General features: G+C 38.6%; 1 protein-coding gene across 2 annotated transcripts in view; it reads left to right on the top strand.

Annotated features, from left to right (window-relative positions):
- Positions 1-26,068, top strand: part of LOC129246438 (uncharacterized) — a 124,586-nt gene that overhangs the window by 48,294 nt on the left and 50,224 nt on the right. For both annotated transcript variants that reach the window (XM_054885273.1, XM_054885274.1), the window contains exon 2: positions 17,840-17,931. In XM_054885273.1, coding sequence (XP_054741248.1) covers positions 17,840-17,931 — 92 coding nt within the window. The remainder of the gene's footprint in view (positions 1-17,839; positions 17,932-26,068) is intronic.

Below are 26,068 nucleotides of genomic sequence, written 5' to 3'. Positions count from 1 at the left end.
TAAACCACTGAAGTGAAAAGACTAAGTAAGCACGCGTCTTTTAATAGGTTATGGGCCCAGAAGTTTCCATGTGATTTAAAAGTAAAGTTACTTTATAATGGCATCGTTGTACAGCATAGAGAAGCTTGATGAATCAAGCTATGAGACATGGACAGTGCAAATGCGAAGTGTGCTGATCCATGCTGGTCTCTGGAAAGCGGTAACGGGGACAAAGCCATCGAATCCTGAGGAGCTTGCGTTGTGGAATGTCAACGACGAGAAGGCTTTGGCCACTATCTTACTCTGCGTGAAGGCGAATCAATTAAATTATGTAAAGAACTGCAAAACATCTGCGGAAGCATGGCAGAAATTGCAGGAGGTGCATAAGCCGCAAGGGCCGGTACAAAAAGTGACTCTGTACAAGCAACTTTTAAATAAGCGAATGCGTGAAGATGAAAGTATGGTGGAATTCCTTAATTCGTTCACCGGAATTGCAGACAAGCTATCGGAGATTGGAATCGTCATTCAAGAAGAATTGCTAAGTATAATTCTCCTATCAAATTTGCCTAACATATTTGAAAATTTTGTCATAGCGATAGAAACACGGGATAGTTTACCCACATTTAGCGCTCTGAAGGTTAAAATTCTAGAAGAAGGAGAGAGGCAAAAGCGGCAAAATGAACCATCGAACGACAACGGACAACAAGCGTTTGTAGCGCGAGAAAATTCAAATAAAAAGCAGCAGAAGAAATTCAACGGAAACTGTTTTTCATGTGGTAAAAGGGGACACTTTGCCAATAAGTGCAAAGAGAAGCAGAAGTCAGGAGAAGCGGCAATGAATGTTATAGCAACAGCGAATGCCCCGACTACATTCAACGGATCGAGTTGGTACATAGACAGCGGCGCAACCTCACATATGTGTAACAACAGAAATATGTTTGTACGTTTTGAAAAACATGAAGAAAAAATTTGGTTAGCAGCTAATTCTGCAGTAACAGCATTAGGTAAGGGCGACGTATTAATAAGAACGAAACAGCGAACTGTTCGATTGCTGAATGTGTTGTACTCGCCGGAGTTGAAAGCGAATTTCATCTCGATCAGCAAATCAGTAGAACATGGTATGACAATCAATTTCGGGAGAGAGCAGTGTTGTATGAAGAACAAGAAAGGCGACATAATTCTTAAAGCAGCCAGAAAACATAATTTGTATGTTGTAGAGTTGGAGCGAGAGAACTTGTACATGGTGAGCAACATTGATGCATGGCACAACAGGTATGGTCATCTAAACTATCAAAGTCTTCGTGAATTAGCTCGAAATGATATGGTGCGAGGTTTGAAGTTTGAGACGAAAAATGAGCAGACATGTTGCAATACTTGTATGTTATGTAAAATACATGTATTACCATTTCCTCAAGCGTCGGAGAGAAAATCCGCGAATTTGTTAGAATTAATACATAGTGATGTATGCGGTCCGATAAATGTGAAGTCTGTTGGTGGCTCAAGATATTTTTTGACTCTGATAGACGATAAGTCGAGATTTATTTATGTTTATTTTTTAAAAGCGAAGAACGAAGTACTTGAAAAATTTAAAATGTTCAAGGCCTTTGTAGAGCGTCAGACCAATTGCAAAATTAAAACTATAAGAAGTGACAATGGTAAAGAATATGTCAATAGTGACTTTGATGCATTTTTGAGCCAGCACGGCATACGGCATGAGTTAACGGTGCCACATACACCCCAACAGAATGGGGTGGCGGAGAGGGCCAATAGAACTTTGGTTGAGATGGCGCGATGTATGATGTTGCATGCTGAGGTTCAATCAAATTTATGGGCGGAGGCCGTATCTACAGCTGCATACCTGAGAAACAGGTGTCCAACGAAATGTTTAAAGAATAAGACACCATACGAAATTTGGTTTGATAGAAAACCAGTGGTCGCACATTTGAAAACATTTGGAGCTGTTGCAGTGGCGTTAGATAAAACACGGCACGCCAAGTTCGACGTTAAAGGCAAACAATTTGTTATGGTGGGATATTCGTTAGAATGCAAAGCATATCGTTTGTACGACAAACAGCTTAATAGAATTGTTGTAAAGCGAGACGTACTCTTTAATGAGAATTTTAATAGTAATACAAATATTGACAGCGGCGGCAAAGATAGTATCGAAAAAACAGATGTGCTACAGTTCTTTGTTGAAAGCGAAAGTGAGCAGAATAATTTATTGCCTGCAACTAACAATGAGGAGCAAGAAAGTGATATTTTGTCTGGAAGCGACAATCAGGAGGAGACTGCTGATGAAGTAGCGAGGGTTGGTAGAGGTCGGCCCAAGTTGCTGCGAACGGGTGAGCGTGGACGGCCTAAAAAGCAGTATAATGTCGTTAATAGTACGGTAAATGAAAATATTCCTGCGGATGTTGATGAGGCACTTTCAAGCGACAAATGTAACGAATGGAAAAATTCTATGGAAGTTGAATTCGCTGCGTTAAAAAGGAACAAAACCTGGACGTATGTCGATTTGCCACCAGGTAAGAAAGCAATTAAAAGTAAATGGGTTTTCGCGGTAAAGCGCAACAAAAGTGGTCTGATTGACCGCTACAAAGCACGGCTTGTAGCTAAAGGGTGTGAACAGCGATTTGGTATCGACTATAATGAAACCTTTTCTCCAGTTGTGCGGTATGCAACGATACGAATGCTTTTAGCGATAGCAGTAGGGGAAAAGATGCACTTACACCAATTAGATGTGAGTACCGCATATTTGAACGGTGACCTGCAAGATGAAATTTATATGCAACAACCTGAACATTTTGTTGATAAGAAGAACCCAGAAAAAGTGTTGAAGTTACGAAAATCTATTTATGGTTTGAAGCAATCTGGCAGGCAATGGAATTTCAAACTTGACGAAGTCCTACAACAAATTGGTTTCGTAGCTTGTAAGGACGAGCCATGTTTGTACAGGATGTATATGGAAGATGAGTTAGTTCTGATCGCGGTATACGTGGATGACATGATCATCGCTTGTAAAAATAAGGTAAAGCTAGAAAAGGTGAAGGCACTTATTTCTGAAAAATTTGAAGTAGTTGACAAAGGTGTTTTGCAACATTTTTTGGGCATCGAAATCGATCGCGATGGGGAAGTTGGTTCCATTACATTGAGCCAGAAGCAATACATACGAGATTTGTTACAACTGTATGGTATGGAAAATTGTAAGAGCGTAGCAGTTCCGTTGGAGGCTGGTTATCAGGTTGCGTGTACTGAAAACTGTTGCAAGGCAGATGTAACGCAATATCAATCTTTGATAGGGGCGCTTATGCATTTGGGCATAACTACCAGACCTGACATTTTGCACTCAGTTTCAAAACTGTCCCAGAGAAATATTGATCCACATATCGAACATATGACCGCGGCAAAGCATATTTTAAGATACTTGCGAGGTAGCATTAACTGTAAACTTTCGTATCGCGCAGGTAGCAAACGTGTTGAAGGATACGTAGATGCAGATTGGGCCAGTGACGCTTATGACCGGAAGTCATACACTGGTTTCGTGTTTTTGTATGGACACTGTACCATATCTTGGGAGTCGAAGAAGCAGAGTACGATAGCGCTAAGTAGCACAGAGGCTGAATACATTGCAGCATCGAATGCAGCCAAGGAAGCAGTATATTTGCAACGATTATTAAAAGATATTGGATTTTGGAAAGATGATCCAATTGTACTACACATCGATAACCAGGGTGCACAGAAGCTAGCAACTAATCCTGTGTACCACAATCGTACTAAGCACATAGATCTGCGTTATCACCACATTCGAGAGCTTGTAAATGTTGGCAGAATTTCATTAACGTACTGTCCCACAGAACAGATGACTGCAGATATTTTTACCAAGAATTTAGCGAAAGTCAAACACGAAAAGTTTGTAAAGCAAATGAATATATTGTAAAGCAAATGAATATATTGTAAAGCAAATGAATATATTGTAAAGCAAATGAATATATTGTAAACGATTCAATTATTTAAGTTTTTGTAAAAGAAGTATCCACGTTGAGGAGGAGTGTTGAAATCTGGCAACGTGAATCTTCTTACCTTCTTGATTTTTCTTTTTATTCTTACTGATACATGTACACACAGTTTTCTGTTACTTCGAAATAAACCACTGAAGTGAAAAGACTAAGTAAGCACGCGTCTTTTAATAACAAATAATCTGAAGGCCCCTCATTTAAAAACAAAAAACTGCAAATTGTTTCGCATAAAGAAATCGCAGTTAAAGAGCGAACCGTATCGAGAGGTCGTAACATTGGCGAAAAAAAATTAATTTTTTTCTATTTTTAATCTTTGAAAAACAAAAAAAAAAATATTTTTAATTTTGTTTTTTTTATTTTCTGTTTTTTATTTTTTACTTTTTAAAGGCTAAATGAGAAAAAAAAGTTCTGCAAAAAAAAATGTAACAAAAAAAGAAAATTTTTTTCGTACCATTTGTGAAAAAGTAAAATTTTTTTATTTCTAATTTTTTTTCCTACTTTCTGTTTTATATCTCTTACTTTTTAAAGGCTTAAAAAGAAGAAAAAAATTTTCTACAAAAAAAAAATAAAAAAATTTTCGTACCAGTTGCGACAAAGTTAAATTTTTTTATTTCTATTTTCTGTTGTATGTTTTTTACTTTTAGAGACTTTTTAAAATACTCAAAAAATCTAAAAAGTCCGCATTTTTCAAACAAAAACAAAAAAAAAAAAAAAAGAAACGAAAAGTGTTTTCATACCATGTCCAAATAAAATAATTTTTTGTTTACTTTGTAGATATTTTTTAAAGCCTCAAAAATAAAACAAAATATCAATGACCGGTTTGGAAAAAAAAAACAAAAAAAACAAAAGACAAAAACAAAAAATTGTTTCGCATAAAGAATGAAGAAATCGCAGTTAAAGAGCGAACGGTATCGAACCAATTGGCGAAAAAAAATTATTTTTTTCATTTTTAATTTTTTAAATAATTTTTTTTTTATTTTTAATTTGGTTTTACTATTTTCTGTTTTACATTGTTTACTTTTCAGAGGCTTAAAATAAGAAAACAATTTTCTACAAAAAAAAAGGGGGGAAAAAAATGTTTCGTACCAGTTGCGACAAAGTTAATTTTTTTTATTTCTATTTTCTGTTTTATATGTTTTACTTTTTAGAGACTTTTTAAATTCTCAAAAAATCTAAAAAATCCGCATTTTTTTCAAGAAAGCAGAAAATAAAAATTGTTTCCTATGAAGAAATCGCAGTTGCAGCGAACTGTATCGAGAGGTTGCACCAGTGGCGGAAAAAAGTAAATCTTTTTATTTTAAATTTTTTAAATTAATTTTTTTTTTTTTAATTTTTTTATTAATTTAATTTTAAATTAAATTTTTTTACTTTTAATTTTTTAAATTAATATAAATTTTTTTATTTTTCGTTTTTTAAAGTAAATTTTTTTATTTTTAGTTTGAAATGAAACTTTTTGATTTCTATTTTCAATTTTTTAAATTAAATTTTTTTATTTAAATTGTAAATTTTTTTTGTTTTGTTTTATATATTATATTTTTTACGTTTTAGAGAATTAAGAATAAGAAAAAATATAAGGGACCTCTATGTTCAAAAAAAAAAAAAACCGAAAAAAACATTGTTTCGTACCGTTGTTGCGAAAAAAATTTAATTTTCTTAATTATTTATTTGTTTTTCTAGTTTCTGTGTTATGCTGTTTACTTTTTAGAGACTTTTTAAATACTTAAAATTCTGAAATTCCGCATTTTTTCAAAAAAGCAAAAAATAAAAATTGTATCCTATGAAGAAATTGCAGTTGAGGCGAACGGTATCGATACGTCGTACCATTGCCGAAAAAAATAAAGGTTTTTTCATGTTTATTTTTTTATTTTTCAAATTTTATGTTTTTACTTTCTTTTTTATATTGTACTTTTTAAAGACTGCTTAAATACTCAGAAATAAGGGAAAATCTGAAGGCTCCTGTTTTACAAAAAATACAAAAAAAATTAAAAAACAAAATTAAATAATTTATTTTTTAAATTTAAGATTTTCCAATTTCACTTCCACTCGCTGTAATAAATCCTAAATTTACTAACTTTGCTTCGACCAAAGTTAAAAAGCCTTTATTTATTTATTTATTTTTCGTTTTTACTGCGCCGCTTGTCTACCGTTAAAAATATTGTTGCATAGTTTTAGGCGCTGTAGACAGTTTAATGGCATTGTTTAATTGTCAACCTGCAGCTTCGCGCGCGAAGTAGTACAAAGTAATTTCACACTCGTTGCCTTTGCGTGAAATTCGCATTTAACTTTAAATAAAAAGATTTACTTTATAGTTTCCCAGTTAGTAGTTTGTTGCCCGTTCCATGCACCACTCGCTGTTGCTGTTGTTGCAATTGTGGTTGCACTTCACCACCAAGATTTAAACAAGTACAGCGAGTGGACAATACATTCTGCAGCTGGCAGCAGGCACCAGTCAGGTTGGACGAACTGAATGTGCAGTCCCTGTATATAAATACACACACACACACACATACATGTCCATGCATGTAATTCACGCTCAGGCATAAGTAATTCACGCTCAAATTTATTAGCTCGTTTTTACAAATTGCGTGTGGCATTTAAAGTGATGTTGCAAGTGGCATACTGTTCGCCATTCCCATTTATTATTTATGCTACATTTAAAAAAACGCTTTGTACTGCGTGCAGAAGTTATGACGACGAGTCAACTAGCGAGCCAACACAACTCCCAATTCACAGTTACCACTTGTGAGCTCGCAATGCTCGTACTTGGCTCACTTAGCTCACAACTCATAGTTCATCTTGTTTATCCTTTTTCTTTTACTTTTGTTGTTCTTGTGCGAGCGGGTATCCGCGTTCATGTCCGCAGGGATGACTTTAAACCGAAGTTATGAGATTTCGACTATTTTGCTTATTTTCTTTGCGCGATTCTGTGGCTTTTTGCCGTTACTGGATGTGTTTTTTTTTTGGTGACTATCTCTTTGCATAACATTTATCACAATTAACATGGCTAAATTACCAGTTACACGAGAAATAAAAAAATCCGAAAGGGCGTGTGGGGCAGAAGGACACACCGCAAAAAAAAACAAAAAAAAAAATAAAAAATAAAATATAAAAAATACGTAAATATTAAAGAGGTGCAAAACTTAACAGTGCAACCATGCGGGTGGCACCTGCTTTACGCGTTATCCCTACCCTTTATGACTTTTTTGCGTCCACATATATGCACCTTATTTTAAGCTCTTCACAAGCTCTCACTTAGCACCCAGTTACCAGCGCCTTCTGAAATTTTTATTCGCACTTTTTCCAACTCGTACTTCGCTGCCTCCATTTGTGCGAGTTTTGGTGGAGTTTAACAAAGTGAAAAACAAAGCCAGCTCAGCGGGATCCCTCAGTCACTCGTAGTGCTGCTCCTGGCGGACAGTTGCAATATTAAGTTGTGAAATAATAAAATCCTTCGCTTCTTCATTGACAGCCAGCGCGACGTTGACATGAGAGTTCTCACTTTGTTTGCTCTTTGGTTGAGTTGCTGCTGAGGTGAAGTGGTCTTCTTTTTTTTTTTGCTGGAAGGGTGTGTGTCGCGTACCGGTAGGAAATGGCAATCCTCCGCAAATATGTGAAAACAATAGGGAATTTCTCAACACAAAATAATCGTAAATACGAAATATCATAACTGTCTAGGAGAGAAACTTATGCTTAGGTGTAAGCGTAGCTAAAACTTTATACCCAAAATCTTAATAAACCATGATTTTTAATGGATTGAAAAAAGGGGTTAGTATTGAGTGATTCCATGTCAAACGAACCAAGTATTGTGGAGTATTTGAGACAAAGTTTCTGCGGAAGATTTTTGTACTTTTGAACGTTTGCCATGGCGAGTATCGCAGGTGATTGAACAATGAGCTGTACGAGCTTTACGATGCCATAGACATAGCGCAGCGAATGAAGGACTTTGTTGACTGGGTCATATGCGCTGGCAGAGGAAGAGGAAGGCCTCTTCTGCGTTGGCCTCTTTTTATGCTACCAACGAAGGGCAAATGGTTGTAATGACATTAAATTGCCACTGCCTACTGCCCAACAAAACGGCGCGCAAATGTTCGATGCAGATCACGGGCGTACAGGACATGAGTTTCGGTGGCTTCTTGATGACTTAGCCGATTATTTTCTTGACGCTCGCAAGTGTCTCGGTTGCATGAATGCCGATTTGGGTGATATAAGGATTATAGAAGTGGTTTCGATTAGAAGTGGGGATTTTTTTTTTGAGCCCAGGTGAGTTCGAAAAGTCATTCGATCGGCTGATGAGGAGTGTTGAGACCGCTAGTGTATCGTATCGTGAAGAAGAGTCTTTGTCTATAAAGTTAGATGTCTCGCCTTAATTTTCTGCGAATCACGTTTAAACTACAAGCCATCGCAGACACCACTCGAGTTTAAGGAAGTGGATAAAAACTACTCTCCAACGATTATTCATCTGTGAAGCCTCCATTAATGTATGGGGGATAGGTGCGCGACGGTGGTAGTACCACAATATTTGGTGACTGTAGAGCATATTCGCTTTCATATTACCACTGGTTTTTAATTGTGACGTCTATACATGATCCGTAGACTTCGGACTATCGCTGGACCGAAAGGCAGACAAGATAACTCAATCGACTATCACAACATAGGAACTACTGCCGGCAAGTTTTCCTTAAGCACGCATATATTCCTTTTTTTATATTTTTTCAGTGGATGAGGAGGTTTAAAATGCATCATCAAAGCTGCCGTCTCAGCATTGGTATGTTCGGAGACTAAAAAACTGCCCCTCGCTTGGAACCATCGCCCACCCTGGAACCGCCTTTGCATTACTTCAGAGTGACGTTACATCTTCCTCATTCCAAGGCCTGTGCTTGCCTGCCTGTATCTAGGTCCCGCTTTTTTGTACGGAGACATCTTTCCGCGAAACTACTGATGATCTCCCAGGTTCTCTCACTACTTAGCATCTTGCCGATTATATTTTCAGTGGTTGTGTGACAGGCTGCATTTTCCAACGTTGAACGTTCTCGTTCCTAACGCATTCATCGGAGAAAGGTGCGCTCAGCAGCATCTTCGCGGGCAAGTAGGATGTTCACTTTCCACTATTTTCAACAAGTATTTCTTGAAATAGCCGTGCCCCGAAAGCATTTCTACATTGAATATCTCGTCACAAGTCGGGACCGAGAATTGATCCTTCTGTCGCTCCTGATGTGACGTCTATACAACGAGGACTCTCTGAAGTTTGATAGACGAGTTTTGCGGTCTCGTAAATAATTTCTCATCATGCGCTGTAGATATTCCGGAAATTTGGCACCGTCTTTTATTAGCCTGACCGTCCATCTACCGCGTGCTTCGTTCCTCCAGCGGTCTTGCCAAAGCCTTAGTATTTCGTCCTTAATTCCCCGCGCTGCAAGTTTGCTGACTCCTTCTTTCATTCCCTCTTTCTTTAATGCCCATAACTTTTCCTCTCGAAGGCTAGCAAGTCAGTCGGTATTGAGCTGCTTATCACAACTCGCAGAGCTGTTGTTTGTTCTACTGATGCCGGGTGCTTACGCCGTTGATTTGCCTTTATCGCATTTGCCCACGGATCAGCTCCGAATAAGAGATCAAAGAGCGTGGAGATCGTTTCACGTTTCCTGTGGTTTGATCCACGTATGTTTGCCCTCAGTGTACTGAGTGGCAAAGTCATCCATCTTTGCTTACACTGCTGCGTGTATTATTTGGGCCCAGAAGGTTAGTCTTGAGTCCGGTCTTGTGCTTAGGCACTTTAGAACATATTTTGTGGTTATCGTTTGAAGCAAGTTTGCATGCTAAATTCTAGTGGGTGGTCTTCTTGGTTGGAACTATTAGCTCCGTTTTCTTTGTGGTGAATTTGAGGCCATGTGAATCTAGCCATGTTAGTGTCCGCATCATTACTTGATTAAGTTTTCTACGAGCTTCTTGAAAGTTTCGTGCTGTGCTGACTGCGGCGATATCATCCGCCTATCCGGTTGGCCGAGCTCCCCCTCCTATTTGTGGTGTGCGAATTGATGTTCGTATACAAATGGAGTGACTTACAGTTTTATGCCGCCTTCTACGAATTGCGGATGGTGGTTTTTATGAGGAACTTTTTCATGGCAGAAAACACTCGGAAGTTTGCCATTGTCTGCTGAGAGGCGACTGCTAACTTTTTTCATCATTTGCTGTTTCGTGCCTGGGGTTTCGAACCACCTGTGCATTTCCGAATGTTAGTCCCGCATCAACGCATTCGGCCACAGTCTGCATTTTCTCACTGGGTCTTTGCAGTGACTGCGATTTTTGTGGTACCCGGTAAAAAAATTAAACAAAACAAAGAAACCACAAATGTTAATGAAATATTTAACATCAGTTAAAAAGTTAAAAGTTTTCTCTTTCAAACCACAGTTATTTGACAATTGACAAAAATGAAATGTGGACGACTGTTTTCTCCTGCCTTGCCATTGTCTCGCACATTCGGTGCCAACCAGTAGGCGAAGTTGGTAGAGCAGCGGCACTTCATTAAGCATTTAAAACGTTTACCTGACGTCAGAAATGTCAAAGCGTCAAACGGGTGGTGTGGTTTGGTTTGTATGCGTTACGCATAACGGTACATGAATTTCTACTTTTAGATTTTTTTGTGATTGAGCAATTGACAATGACTTGCGTGCTTTCAATGCAACATCACACGAACTGGTGAAGGTGTAGTAAAACCACAAAAGTCAATTCATTGCGCCCCCCTCCACCTGTACTGCCACTACGCTGATCCTTTTATTGGCCCTTTGGAGGAAATGACAAATTAGTAGTGTAATAAAATAAAAAAGTCAACCGGCAACTATTATTGCTGTTGTGAAAAGTTGTTGGCAATTTGTATTATTGTATGTAGTGGTTAGTAGTTGCTGTTGTTGCTATTGTTATTGTTGGCAGGCAGTTTTTTATTGCGAAAACTTCATAAATACCACATTGCCACAATAAACGAAGTTATTTACAAGCCAAAAAACGACTACGCACACCGACACAAACTCAAATGAATGGAATGGAGTAACAATGTCTGTGTGTGTGTGTTCTGTGTGCGGGGCAGAGCGATGAGGTGTGAAGAGTACAGTAGCGAGTACGCACGCATATTCGCTTGCTGACATTCGTCCCTTGTCTACCGTTTCGCTGTGTGTTTGTGTGTCGGGTGTTGGGTAATAAAAATCACGTATACGCTCTGGCTGCCTGCCTGTGATTATCGTGGCTTTTTTCTGCTTACTTCTTCCGTGGTAATGATGGTTTTGGTTGTTTATTGAAATTATGTACAATATTTGTGACGTACATCTGAGTATTTCACAAACTATCGGGCATGTGGCGTATAAATTTGGCATCAATGAGTACATTGAGACGCGCACACTAACCGGCAAGCGGCATACTTACTAATGCTTTTTACTATACTTTCGAGATGCCGGAAGTGATGTTTATATTTTGTTTAAGTCAAATTCAATTTTGCGGTATCGAAGTCAGCTTGAATTCGGGATAATTCATTTAAAGTGGATACTAAAAAGCTTTTGTGCTTTATGATGCGTGATTAAGATGTTTGGAATGTGATTATTAATGCAATTGAATTGATTGAAGATGCAGCAGATGGCGAATTCTTTGATGTGTTATTCTTGGAAAGAAAAGAAAATGGAAATGAAAGAAAATGGAAATAAATAAAATAAAATAGAATTAAATAAAAGCAAATAATAGATAATAGAATGGAGTCTACGATGATTGGGATAGAATTTTTTACCGAATGGTAATCATTAAAAAACCCGGAACCTTAATTTGGAAACCCTGAAGTCCCGAAACACTTACTTTCTTTCCAATTGCGGTTTATCATCTAAAATTTTACTTTTCCAGAATTTTCTCACCAAAATCCCGAAAACTTTGGGATTGACTAAGCATCAAAATAATGCTCTATCACTTAAAATTTCTTCTTCATGGAAATCCCGAGAATCCCCATAATTTAGGAATTTACTAAGAATGCCGGTAAGGCTTTATCATCAAACATTTTACTTTTCCAGAACTTTTTTACCAAAATTCCGAAAATCCCGAACATTTCGGGATTGACTAAAAATCACAGTAAAGCTCTCTCATCAAAAATTTTACTTACTTTTCCAGAACTTTCTTACCGAAATCCCGAAAATTTCGGGATTAACCACGAATTACATTAATGCTCTATCACCAAAAAATTTCACGTTTCCAGAACTTTTTTTACGTAAATCCGAGAATTCCGAAAATTTCGGGATTTCCTAAGAATGGACTATTAACAAAAATTTCAACCCAGCACTTATTTTTTGAAACCCTGAAGTCTCGAAACACTTATATATGTAATTGGCGCTTACACTCTTTCTTGGAGTATTCGTGGCGTGTTTCTTGATGCTGTTCCACAAATGAAGGAACTTACAGTTTTAAGCCAACTTCGAGCGGCAGATATTTTTTATGAAAAGTTTTTTTTCATGAAAGAAATACTCTCGGAGGTTTGCCATTGGCAGCCGAGGGGCGACCGCTATTAGAAAAAAACTTCTTCAATTTGGTGCTTCACCTACTCCGCATGGTTACTACCGCACCAATCGATTCGGCTACGGCGGCCACCGCCCGAAAAATTGACTTACTTGAAAATCCCAAAAGTTTTTACCACCAAAAATTTCACGTTTCCCGAAATTTCTTACCGAAATCCCGAGAGTACAGAATACTCCGGGAATGAGTAGCTCTTATGTACAGAGAAATACATGTATTTCGGGATTCGAAAAATGGTTCCAAAATACATGCGTTACACATACATACATCTGCCAATTGCAATATACATAAATTTGAGTGCAATTTCCAGCTCAAATTTTCAGCCAAAACGATTTGAATGCCTTACCCCGAAGCTAGCGGTAATCTCGGGATTTCCTAAGTCATACGGTAATAACTTAGCACAAAGTAGGTACATACTTGCCAATCGCATTTTAAGTTTGATTGCACTTTTTGAAATATTTCCCCTCATACATTTTTACTGCCCCCCTCCTTCTGCGTTGGGCTTCGGCAGTACGAGTCGAGTTAGCTGCGTGTGGACAAAATGCAATGAATGCCAACCATAAAAATTGATTTGATATATTAGTTTTACTTACGAGCCATCACTACAAAAACAACAACAATAAATATAACTACATCACTCGCATACTTACATACACACACACATACTTACTCACATACACCCATATCTGCTCAGCTTTGGTGGATTTGGCTTGGGAAGACTATTCGGCGCTGACTCAATAAGTAGTTCGATGCTAAATTACTCTTGGCCGAAAGTTGGTCCCAAGACTTATTTACTCTTAACCACATGCATACATACATACATGCATACAATTGAATAAAAATGATTATTATTTTTTGTTGTTGTTTGACATTTTAATAAACTTTGTGGTGGTGTACGTAGTTGTTGGCGAGTCAAGTTGTAATGGGTTGCTCTAAGTGCAAGAGGTAATTATTCATTGAGTTCTTTGTGCTGAAAAAGTTGTTTACTGAAAAGAGAGCTCGTAAAATTGTTAATGATGATCTTTATTTGGTATGGCCATAAATTATTTGTGGCGCTGTTGGTGTCAACATAAGAATTATATTTCCGAGAAGTAATACGGCGATATGACTTTGGACTTCGAAACATATTGTGATTGTTTCGCTGAGGAAATATTACTTGCTAATAAAAATCTAGAGTACACTCTTCTATGGCATTGCTCGTAAATGATAGTAGTGACTGAGTATCATTTAAAGGGTGATCAATTTAGAGGAATCGGATTTTAAATGAAATTAAATTGAAATCAAACAACGAAAATTCAAATTGATAGGGCTATCTTTATAATTTTTGTGTAGAAACATTCATGACATTTACTTTTTAGAGATAATCCCTTTAAATTTTGGCCGCAACTGCGCCGTAATTTGGCCAGCCGTAAACACCAATTTTTAATGACTCGCTGGAGGACTTCGATCGGTATCTCGTGAATAACTTTAGTAATGTTGGCTTCCAATGCCTTAAAGTTGGTTTATCCACAAAGCGTTTAGCTTTTACATACCCACACAAATATAGTTCAAAGGTGGCCAATCCACTGGTCCGAGAAGAGAGATAAATTGCTCACCGAAACGACGACGCAGTAAATTCATTGTTTCACGGGTTGTATACCCAGTAGCGCCGTATGCTGTCTGGGAACCGTCTTGACGGCACCTCCTTGTTGTCGAGATCACGGGCTTCTATATCCGACATCTGACATCAAAAAGACGTTTAGCATGGCGCGATAGTGTTCGCCATTCGCTGTTACAGGTATTCCAATACTGACTTCACGCATGAGCCGAATATTCGTAGTTTAGTTCGCCTGGAGATTTGCGAACTTCCCCATACTGATGCATTCGCCCGAATGCCGCGCTTGCTTTGTTTAGCCCGCAGTTTACACCTTTATCTACTCCACCATCTGTAGTGATGCTGCAGCCGAGGTAACAGAACTTTCGACGAATTCCACCGAACATTCGTCAACCAATATCTGCCTTGCGTTATTGTAGTTAACTCTCATGGCCTTGGTCTTGGCGATGTTGTCCTCCAGTCCGACAGTGCATACTAGGATGACTTGTCAGTCCGTCTACACTTGCATGTCAGTGAGCTTGTGCGAGAGGAGACAGTTGTTATCGACGAAGTCCAGGTCCTCGAGATGTTTGGTGAAACTCCATACGCTATCTCTTTTGTGCAGGGTCAATTGGTTCATGACATCGTCAAGGACAATGGCGAATAGAAGGGGCGACAGGGGACAACCTGTCAGTTCTGAGTTCTCGCAGAGGGCTTTGATGAGGCGGAATATCTTAGCGGGAACTCCCTTTCTATTAAGTGCCAACCATATTGCGTCTCGTTCAATAGTGTCGAACGCCTTCTTGAAGTCTACAAACAGCATGTAAAGCGGGGAACGCCAATCAACTGATTGTTCTACTATAATCCCAAGTGTGTTGGCTTGGTCAACACAGTTTCGGTGAGGGCGAAAACCAGCTTGCTCGTCTCTTAAGGAGCGTTCGATATGTTTGAGCCTGCTTTGTATGTTCACGGCTACAATTTTGTAGATCGTGTTAAGTAGGGTTATATCTCACCAGTTGCCGGAGTTACGCAGATCGCCTTTCTTTGGCAGCTTCACTATGATACCTGTTGTCCAGGACGGAGGCAGCTTTTCATTGCTTCAGACGGCGGTGATGTGGGGATGAAGAATTTCCGCTGATATTTGCGGCTCGGCTGTTAATAGTTCAGGCTGTGTGCCATCTTTACCCTCAGTTTGGTGAGCTTCAGCTTCTTAATTGCATCCTTAATCTCCGCGAGGCTGGGGCAGGATGTTGTTATTTTATTGTTGGTTGTTGTGTTGCTCACTTCGAAGCTAGGTATACTGCTAAGAGCAATGTTGCTAGTTGCTTCAAAGTGTTTCTTCCCTCTGCGGAGTTGAACATCATAGGAAGTCAGCAAAGCAACTTTCAGATCTCTGATCGGCTGGTAGCTGTTATTCTGCTGGTTGATTAGGCGGCCAACTATACGGTACAGCTGTCTCATGTTGTTTACTCCTGCTGCCGCTTCGGCATCGCTAGCAAGATCTTCAACGAACTTTCGCTTATCGTTTCTGGCCGATTTCTTTACTTGCTTCGGCACCTCTCTGTAGGTTGACCGAAGGGAGTCATCGCTGATAAGTTGCCTTTTAAGTTCGTTTCTGCGCTGAATGATGGCCCAAGTGGTGTCAGAGATCCATGGTTTGCTGTTGGTGGTCTTTATTGTGGCAAGTTTTTCCTGAGCGATCTGCCTGAGCGTGGCATTTCTAGCTTCCCAATCTGTGTTGTTGTGGTTAGAGAGCAGCTTCTCGCGAGAGGAGCTGGTTATTTCTTTTGTTTGTTTGAATTTGGTTTCGGGTTGCTCTTCAGCCTAAATACGGCCATTTTGATTCACGGCGTAGCCATTGAGCCAAAAATGGGCCTCATCACTAACCGCCATAAGTTGGCAGAGCGTCGATTTTCGTAATATATTTGTACGATTTGTAAGCGTTATTGAGGCGTGAGTCTTTCATTGGTGAAATGTCAATGAATTCTGAAAAAAAAAACAATTCTTTAGTTTGAGAGTAGTCGCGCGTGGTCTGTCAAAAAACCCTATTTGAAAAAGTACTCCAATCTGATCTCTGATCTGATCTTACATATGTATATCTCTCCGGAAAGGAGTAAATTTGAATACCTTACGAATATTGAATTTGATCGCTTAGAACTATGAAGTGGAGACAGGTAGAATCGTGTCATCACTCTTACAGTCCGATACAATAACTTTTCTCAGGTGTCGTCTTAGTAAGCCGAGAATGTTGATTCATACATATGGCTATATACATACATACGCATTAGGGTGGTCCAAAAAAAAAATTTGTATGCTGCCGACCCCCAAAATAGTAAAGAATGAAAAATAAAAAGACCCGTTTTTTTTTTTTAATCAGACCATATTTAATGGTGCCGCCGGGGCTTTGAAATATCCCATGTATTTTGCATGGGAAAAAAATACTTTTTCGTAGATTTCATGTAAAAACCTGGAAAATGAATATATTTTAACCGGATACCTCAGTTTCTCTTCATAATTGGTCAGGGAATAACAACCAATTATGAAATAATTAATTTTTTTTGTATTAACTATTTTCATAAAAGTAATATAAAATATTGTTTTTCGATTTTTTCTTAGATTTTCGTTTTATGGGGGCTTTTTGGGGTTCTATAAAAAATAGTTAATACAAAAAAATTAATTATTTCATAATTGGTTGTTATTCCCTGACCAATTATGAAGAGAAACTGAGGTATCCGGTTAAAATATATTCATTTTCCAGGTTTTTACATGAAATCTACGAAAAAGTATTTTTTTCCTATGCAAAATACATGGGATATTTCAAAGCCCCGGCGGCACCATTAAATATGGTCTGATTAAAAAAAAAAAATACGGGTCTTTTTATTTTTCATTCTTTACCATTATGGGGGGCGGCAGCATAAAAATTTTAATATAAATTTTTTCCCATGCATTTTTGGACCACCCTAATACGCATCCATATACCCACAGTCGCGTTCAGTTTTGGTAGAAATTTTGCATAGAATTTCTAGAGTATAAATGTTTCAGAAATGGGAGAACTAAAATATGATAAATGAAACGAGCAGGCGCCACTTGTATGTGTGTGTGTATGTGTATAGGCATCCCATCTCTAAGGGAAACTTAATATTTTACACTATAAATCAAACTTAATGCACTCACGTATGCATAATAGTTATTTGTAACTGACTGCTGGAGAGGGAATAAAATATTTGAAATTTTTTTTGAGTACCTGTGCGTTTTTATTATATACCTGTGAACACACACATACACCTATGCACGAGCTTTCACCATTTTTCAGGGTTTTTTGTCTTAATCTTTCCTATCTTAATATTCCTCGTCTTTCCTATATTTTAACGTTCTTCCATTTGTTGAAGCAGTGAAGTATTAAACTCTCTTCTACTGACTTCTGTTTAGCCTTTTTTAAATTCATGCGATTTCCGTGCAGCTCCATTAGTGTGCGCATTTTCCAAATGAATGCTTCACGTCCACCAAATGCTCGTTGAGCCTTCTCTAAGTGTGCTTTAATGTAAACATTTCGTATTGAATAAATTGATTTTTTTATTGCAAATTCTGACGAATGTTTGTTAGTGTTTTCGTATTCTTTATTTACTATTTACTATTTGATTTTTGATTTTTTTGCTATTTCCCTTACATTTGACTACGTTGCATTTTCTACTCGAAATAACTCATGCCATTTCGGTCATTTTAATTTCCTTTACAGATGGCGAACCTATCAAACTTCCAGACAATTTGGAAAGCTTGCCAAGAGCTGACAGTTTCCCGTCACAGCGACATCGGTGGAATACAAATGAGGTCAGTTTTATTTAGATTTGAATGTACATAAATTTTGTATAACCCAGGCAGTGAAGAAGTTAAAAGTGCAAGCAGCAGTTGTAGCGATAAAATTGATAAAAAAGATATGTAGGTATGTATGTGTAGCACTTGTGATGGTATTGGTGACAACTAGAACCAATGTAAATGTACTAAGTGCCCCAGTAAACAATTTTGTTGCGTTACGAAATTGAAGTCCCTACAAGTTGGGGTTTATTTTTAAGTTTTAATCAGAATAGAAATTCATAGACATTTTTAGTAGAGGATCCAAAATGCAGTTAACTCTCTCTTAAGCGGACACCCCCCTTTAGCGGACACTTTGGTAGCCACATTTGAAATTACTCGTATTTAAGTAGGACGCTTCATACTTTTAGCCAAGGCTGTGTATCATCCAATTTTCTTTTTGAGTAACTTTTTTACTAAATCAAGAAAATGATTTCGAGTGATGCAAATATTTATTTCGATCTTTACAATTATTTCTGTTAAGAAGAAAAGATGATATCCGTCAAGTGGCTGCCGCCAGTGGTGATGCGCATTTGTGCCTGTTTTATCGCATTTTTCAGGACTTTCCGCAAGATTTCCGGTGAAACTCCTAGGAATCGAATATTCTTCTTAAGAGCTGCCATTGTCTGAGCCCGCGACTTCAAGTAGCCGCAATAAAAGAAGTCTGGGATGGTGAAACCGGCCGATACAGCGGGCTATGTTAACTCGCCAAAACATAAGATTACGCGACCAGGAAACGCTTTCTTCACAATATCCATTGAGGCACGCGCTTGTGTGCGGTTGCACCGCCTTGTTCAAGCTACATATTCGCCAAGCCCCGCTTACCCAATGACGGCAGTAAGAAGTCGTTTATCAAGGCCTTGCAGCGCTCGTCAGTAATTGTGACCATATCGCCAATGAACGGCGAGCGACGCGACAAAACGAAGTTGCTTTGAGCGTACAAATGTAATGACTTTTCGTGCAACACTCGCAAATTTTCAGCACCCAAAAACGAAGATCTTGTATGGTGAAAAGAATTGAGAAGGTGAGGTCAGATTAGATTACATTAGATTTGTTGGGGGGTTGGATAAGTCCAAACACTCAGTCAGGAAACCATTATACTACACCTGGATAGATTTCAGTAGAAAGAATTGAGATAGAAAAGAAAAAAAGTGGGTGTTAAGACGGATAAATTAGTTTCAGGTCACTTTTCTACAAATTTCTTGGATTCATTGATGAATCTTAAGAGATCCGGAAGAGGAAGAGTATGAACTATATCCATACTCAGTATATCGCAACCCAATATCCCAAGTCTGATTCTTCAAAACGCCGCACAGCTACAGAGAAAATGCTCTGCAGTGTCGTCATCATCAAGACAGGATAGGCATATCGAGCTGTCAAGGACCCCCATGGCAGACATATACTGACCAGAGGCATTGTGCCCCGTGATTACACCCACCAGTACTTTCGGGTCCTTTCTGCTGAGTTTTAGGAGAAATGTCGCAATGTTCCTGTTTGGTTCTTTCACAAAGCACTTGGCTACTCTGCACGAGTTCAACTCAGACCAACGACCTCTATGGCTAGACCGCATGAAGTCGTCAATCCATAGTTGAATCGATGCGGTATTGACACCTAGAAAGGGTTCAGGGCCTAGTGGCATACTTGTAGAGCCTTCATTTGCCAATTTATCAGCTAGCTCGTTCCCTGTAATACCACAGTGTCCAGGCACCCAAATAAGACTAACTTTGTTCTGTTTTGCAACACTGTCCAGTTTTGTCTTACAATCACCGACTAACTTCGAAGAGTAGCGTGGGTTAGCAAGGGCTTTCAGTGCAGTTTGGCTGTCACTACAAATTCCAATACTGCTGCCCCGCCACTTTTTCTCAATTAGCCAGTACGCCACATTCAAGATGGCATAGACTTCCGTAAGGAATGCCGTGGCCATCTGTCCTGTGGCATAAGAGTACTTAGTGTCTTCGTCTAACTATCATCACTGGTTTTGGATCCGTCGGTGTAGAAAGTGTGCTGGTATCCCGTTAATAGGTTCTCTGGACTTAACCATTGATATCTGTTTGGGATCAAAACAGCATACTTCCTACCGAAGCTAACGAAAGGCACCCGATGGCATCGAGAACAGTGTGCACTGCTCCGATAACTGGTGGTATATCTGACAGTGGCCAGTGCTTTCTTCATTTCCCCAGACTCCGTTTAACTTGAGCCTGTACGCCGCTTTCATCGCTTCCGTTCGAATTTGAAGATCTAGCGGTTGCAAGCTCCGAAATGCTTTAAGGACATCGCCAGATGTCGTCAGATGTTGAAGGTAAGGTCAATAACAAACGGTTATCCGGCCGGTTATCAGGCGAATTTGACAGAATGAGCTGATGATCTGACGTTAGTGAAAAAAAAATCAACGCAATGTTACTTCGTTGCCATCTGAACAACGACTGATTGGACGAGTGTGTGAATGCATGTAAAATGATCGTCGGAAATGTTCGGCTGCCGAATCACTTTCGCGGCAGCCTTACTTTGTACGAGAATATGCATTTCATTAGCATTCACGGTGAGGGTCCGCTTGGTGCAGCCCAATTGCGTGGTCCGCCGTCTGGTTGATGTTTATTCGTTCTCAGCAAAATCTGCAGCCGCAGCCGTAGCCGCGATATTCTTGACGTACGATGCCATTTACAAAAAGTATAACATTTTCCGATAGGCTGATTAATTTTGCGCCACCCTGTGTAAGCGGTGTGTTTCATAACTGTAGCAAAAGGATTTATTGAAATGGTGTAACATTTTTTTTTATTTAATTTTAATATATTTTTTATGAAAATATAGTTAATTTTTACCATCAGAACCACACAGATTTAAGTGTCAAACTTTTGGCAAATGAGAAAAAAATGGTTTTTAATAGCTGAATCTCTTTTCTTTCTTTTGATATCCCTTCACTCTAGCGTTGTGCAAGCAATTAAGATCATTTATTAAAAATTTTGTCTGTTGAAATTTTAGAGTCCTTAAAAAATTAAATAAATGAATAACTGAAAAACTGCAACCGAGAGAACCTAAGTCATGAAATGGGCCACTTTCCCGAAGTCCCTTTTTAAACCATTTGCCTATAGAATCAACTTCGCTATCCATCATGATTCAGTGTGCCATCAGCTTTTCTACCGCTGCGTGGTTTGGCATCTCCGTTTCGCAGCGTTAGTGGTGGCTTGTTTTTTCCTAGAATCCCACGCATCCACTCCTTCCCGAGCCCATTACCGTGATCTTCGCTGCTTTGGTAGCCGTGTACCGTATCTGGGCTCAGAACGTAACCTTGTAATCGAGTTGAATCCCCAAGTGTTTCACCGAGTTTTAAGCCACTTACGTGTCGCTTACTTGCATGCTGACCTCGAGATTGTCATCAGGATGTTCCGCGGCGTTCTTCTGCTTGGCGAGTTCCAGGCCATGGTCCTTAAGCCAAAATTGGGCCCTTAATATGTCTTCGTGCAGCTTCCTCCTGTTGTCCTCGATATCTTACACTAATATGACCGGCACTACATCGTCCGCATATCCCACGACATATGTGTCTTCAAGCATTTCTATGCTCAGGATCTCGTCGTGGCTCAGATTCCAAAGATCGGGTCCGACAATAGATCCTTGGACTGCTCCAAACGTTACCGTTTTAGTTTTCTGGCCATCTGGTGTGTCGTATAGAAGCTTACGCTGTCTCAAGTAGCTCTTGAAGATCCTTAGCAAATATGCGGGTATTCTAAAACTTGTCTAAACTTGTATTCTAAACTTATGTCTGCCCATCGTAGGCGTTATTGCACAAAGTCCATAATTTTACATGTATATGAAATGTGTTCTGGATACAAAAATAAAAAATAAATATAAATAAAAATAATAAAATAATATTTGTCTCTCGGTGATATCTGAAATATTCGAATTCAAACACAATTTTTTTTTTTTTGTTTTTGGAATTTGTAAACTAGAGTGATTTGTCGAAAACTGTCACCCTTTTTAATTTTTATGTCCGTATCGAGGTAAATATTCAATATTTTTCAGTGAGGTGTACATTTTTTAAAGCATTTGAGCGTTCTTTCCATTCAAATACTTACGAAAATATCAAGAAAATTATCCCAAAACATCTCCCTTAGTGTATACTGGGATATTTCTGCGCTGCAATAAAACGCGAAGTTCGAAGCGTAAACAAATTTAAATATTTCAATTCATCATCAGTGACAAGAGAGAGCCCAAGCCGTACATAAAAACATATAGCAACTTCAAAAATCTACACGGTTTGCATACATATACACACATACACAAATATAACGGTAAACATGCAGCGTATGGCGTTTGTGATACTTCGTTGTAACGGTTTCTTCCACGTCAACTGTCAGTTTGTGGCTCTTCATTCGCATTCTTTGCGACAGCAACCATTCGTTGCGCTGCTCGCGTTGCAGTTACTTAACGACTGTTTAACATTTCCAGCTGCATTGGCAACAACAAAAAGCTCATCAAAAACTATTTACAGGAGAAGTAGCAGTAGAACAACAATGACAGTTGTAAAACAACTAAGTCCTGTAACAAAACAAACAAACAAAAACGACAAAAATCGTGAATTAGATAAAAAAAAAACCAAAAAGCAGCTTCAACTCAGCGACAACTCAGTTAAGTCGCGCATATCGCACATCGCAGATCTAAAGAAAGACATCAACAGCACTGACAAGTTGTCACTTTTAAATGGTGTGTTGACATTAAACAGATTTTATGGGATACTCGTAACTTTTTTGTTGTTGGCACGCGCTTGTGGCCAAAGAATCAAGGAATAAGCGCGACTTCCTCCCCGACTGCGACTCGCTTAGGTCCGCAGTTGTGGTCAGAGGTGACTGAGAATGAGTTTGAGTTGTAGTTGACTTGATGAGCGAAAGGTTGTGAATGATGAATGTTTTGTTGTTGTTTTTGTAGTTGTTTTTGCTGTTGCAACTGTTTTTGCCACGCTCGTTTAAGTTCTGTTTTTTTCTCGGTTGTTTACTGTGGCAAAACTTTGTGGTTTTTGACGCAACTTGCAGTTATTGTAAATTGTTTGTTTTAGGGGTGCATTTACTTGGGATGTTTGCCTTGTGGTTTACATTTTTTTCGATTGTTTGGTTTGTTAATCCCACTTTATTAGTCAAATAGTGGAATGTTAACTATTTGACTTGATAATTTGTGACTAAACTAGTTAATGAATGGCAGTGAAATCTCTGCCACATGGCCAGGAGAAGATGCTTCCAATTCATCAGTAATTGTGTCCTGAAAATTTGGAAAATTTCACTATAACCTGAGCATTTTAAAGAGCATACGAAAACATTGTCCTGGCCATACCAAAAACATATGGGCGATGATGCTCCAATGAAGAAGAACAAAGCAGTAGCCTCAAAACTGGTTCTTTGCAATTCACTAACCGATATTTTTCCTGTGTGACTGTACAAACAGTGTGATGAGCGCGTACGCACGGATATGCCATGAAATAAAAACAACAAATATGATATAAAATTCCCGTCTGTGGTCCGAGGCTCGCCTAACTATATTTAATACTTTGCTTACCCGTCAGGGTTATCTATTATTTTTTGGCATCATAGAGCACTAAGACGGAACCAAACAGGTGGAAAAAGGAAGAAAGAGTTTTGGGCCAGTGGCTAACTACATTCGTATAACCGCTTGAAGCTACTAAAGAATTTCACCAGATGTGTGATATTTAATCACGTAATATCCACCGGTGTAACGAAAAAGTGAGAGCCCAAATGTCTAAACCTTAAACCTTTGTCCGACAAGAGCCGGGCAGCTGAGGAGAAGGTGATCTGATTATTCCATCTCAACCTCCAGACAACTTCTGCAGAAAGAACCTAAAGCAGTCCCAAATTTCACCGCATGGATACCTAACGGACAATGTCCGGTAAGGATACCTACCAAATTCGCGAGCTGCGGCTTTGTTAGCCTCAGAAGTTTCCTCGAGCGCCCCCAATCCATATGTGGCCAGAAAGATCTCGCGACTTTGCACGTTTGCGTACTAGTCCAGCGCGCGTTAAGTTGACGCAAGGCCCATCTTTCCAGGAGTAGATCACAGATTCTCAAGGAAACTCCTATGCTCTCATTTCGCGACGAAACCGTCTTCAAAGTTCACTTTGTTAGCCAGCTCATCAGCCCAGCAATTTCACTCTATGTCGCTGTGACCGGGAGCCCTAATGAGCCTAATATCGAAGTATTCGGATGGAATCGAGAGAGAAGTCAGGCGCTCCCCGACTAATTTCGAACGCACAAGCAACAAGCGCAAGGCCCTAATTGCCACTTGGCTGTTGGAGTAGATTTTTACGTATTTTACAGGAATTACAGAAGCAAGCTACCAATTCACTGCTTCCTTAATTGCGACTACTTCCGCTTGAAAACCACTACAGGGTTCCAGAAGTATAAATTTCAGCTTGAAAAGTACCAGAAGTAACAAAAGTACCGCTTGGACCCAAAGGGGGTGTACAAAGATCCAGCACCATGGGCATGAACTCAAAGTTTTTAAGAATACTAGAATGTCTGTAGTGTAAGTCTAGTTTATGGCCCGAACACCTCATCTTCGAACAAAACTTTGACGTAATTCTAGGTCATATCCCACTGATAAGTCTCTCCAAGTGCTTTTAAAAAACTCGTTCCGGGTAATGTTTTGAAAATGCATCTTCTTGTTAATACGGGCTTGGCTTTGGCGCTCTTGCAGCCGCTCTTTCCTGTCTGGTGATATCTTTTGCGGCCTTTGTAAGTTTAACAGGCGTATTTTTAAGCAAAAAATGTATCCACTTAGCTTCACAGGAAACTTGGATAAGTAGAGGAACATTTATGCGCAGGCCTTCATGGAAAGTTATATGAGAACTTCAATACTTTGTTTGAGAAGCCTTTGGCAATACGAACTGGGTGACACCACACACGGTGTGTCTATGTATGTGTAATGTGCAAAATACTCTTATTTAGACGCAACAGTTCATTCATGCCAGCTTTCATCCGACCATCCTCCTCGAACCCACTAACTGATATTAAAAGAAAAGCAGTCCAGCTGTCCAACCAAATATGCAAGCCAACTGGTTTATGAGAGGATCGTGCGATCAAAGTTACAACTACATAAATAAATATAAAACCAACTTTATAAACACCATAGTACATGACGTCGTCGGTCATATTGTCTCCGTGACAGGGACTTTTTTTTCATTTTTAGACTCATGCACTTTTTTTCATTTTCGGCGCGTAAAGTGACAAAAATTTTAAATGAAAATACTCTGCTGTGGTATTTTTATTTTCGTTCGTCGAATTTTTATTTTCATTTTTTCTACTTGTAAATTAAGAGCAACCGCAAATATTCATTTGCCAGTTGGCCAGTAAACTTTAACTGGAATACACTCATCCAGCAAGCGGATGCACAGGAAGTTATGCGCGAAGCAGCAACAACACCTTTCGTTTGTAACCTCTGTGCCAGTCGCGCAGTAGAAAGAGTTGGGGAGGGCAGCAGCGAAATCACCTTCCGATTTTACCGACCCAAGAACTGCTAACAAAAAATATTATATGAATGAGCTGGATTGTGAGCTGCAGCAGCAGAGCAGAGGGGAGGCAGTTAGTAAGCGAGTGCTTAATGTCACTTCGAGGAGATGCACACATACGTACATACATAGATACCGGAATATGTGCATTTGCGCGTACATATGTTTACTATAAGTTCGTGTTGTTACAGTATAATAAATGTACACTTGTGTGCACAATAATAGCAGCGCGACATTTTGCAAAGTTTTGACAATTTTTGTTATATTTTATTAATTTTTTTCAAGTTTTTTTATTGTTATTTATTTTTTTGTTTTTTTATTATTTTTTGTTTGTTTTATTATTATTTCTTTTTGTTTTGACAATTTATTTATATTTTATTAAGCTTTTTTCAAGTTTTATTTTTAGTATTTTCTTTTTAACAATTTATTTATGTTTTATTAAATATTTTAAAGGCTTTTTATTTATCATTATTTTTTTCTTATTATTATTTTTTGTTAATTTTTTTTGTTTTATTAAATATGTTTTATTAAATATTTTAAAGCTTTTTTTATTTTTTCTTATTATTTTGTTTTTAATTTTTTTGACAATTTATTTATGTTTTACTAAT

This window comes from Anastrepha obliqua, chromosome 4 (genome assembly GCF_027943255.1).
Source record: "Anastrepha obliqua isolate idAnaObli1 chromosome 4, idAnaObli1_1.0, whole genome shotgun sequence".
NCBI lineage: Eukaryota > Metazoa > Arthropoda > Insecta > Diptera > Tephritidae > Anastrepha > Anastrepha obliqua.
The sequence above is the reverse complement of the archived record's forward strand: the minus strand, read 5'-3'. Positions and strand labels throughout refer to the sequence as shown.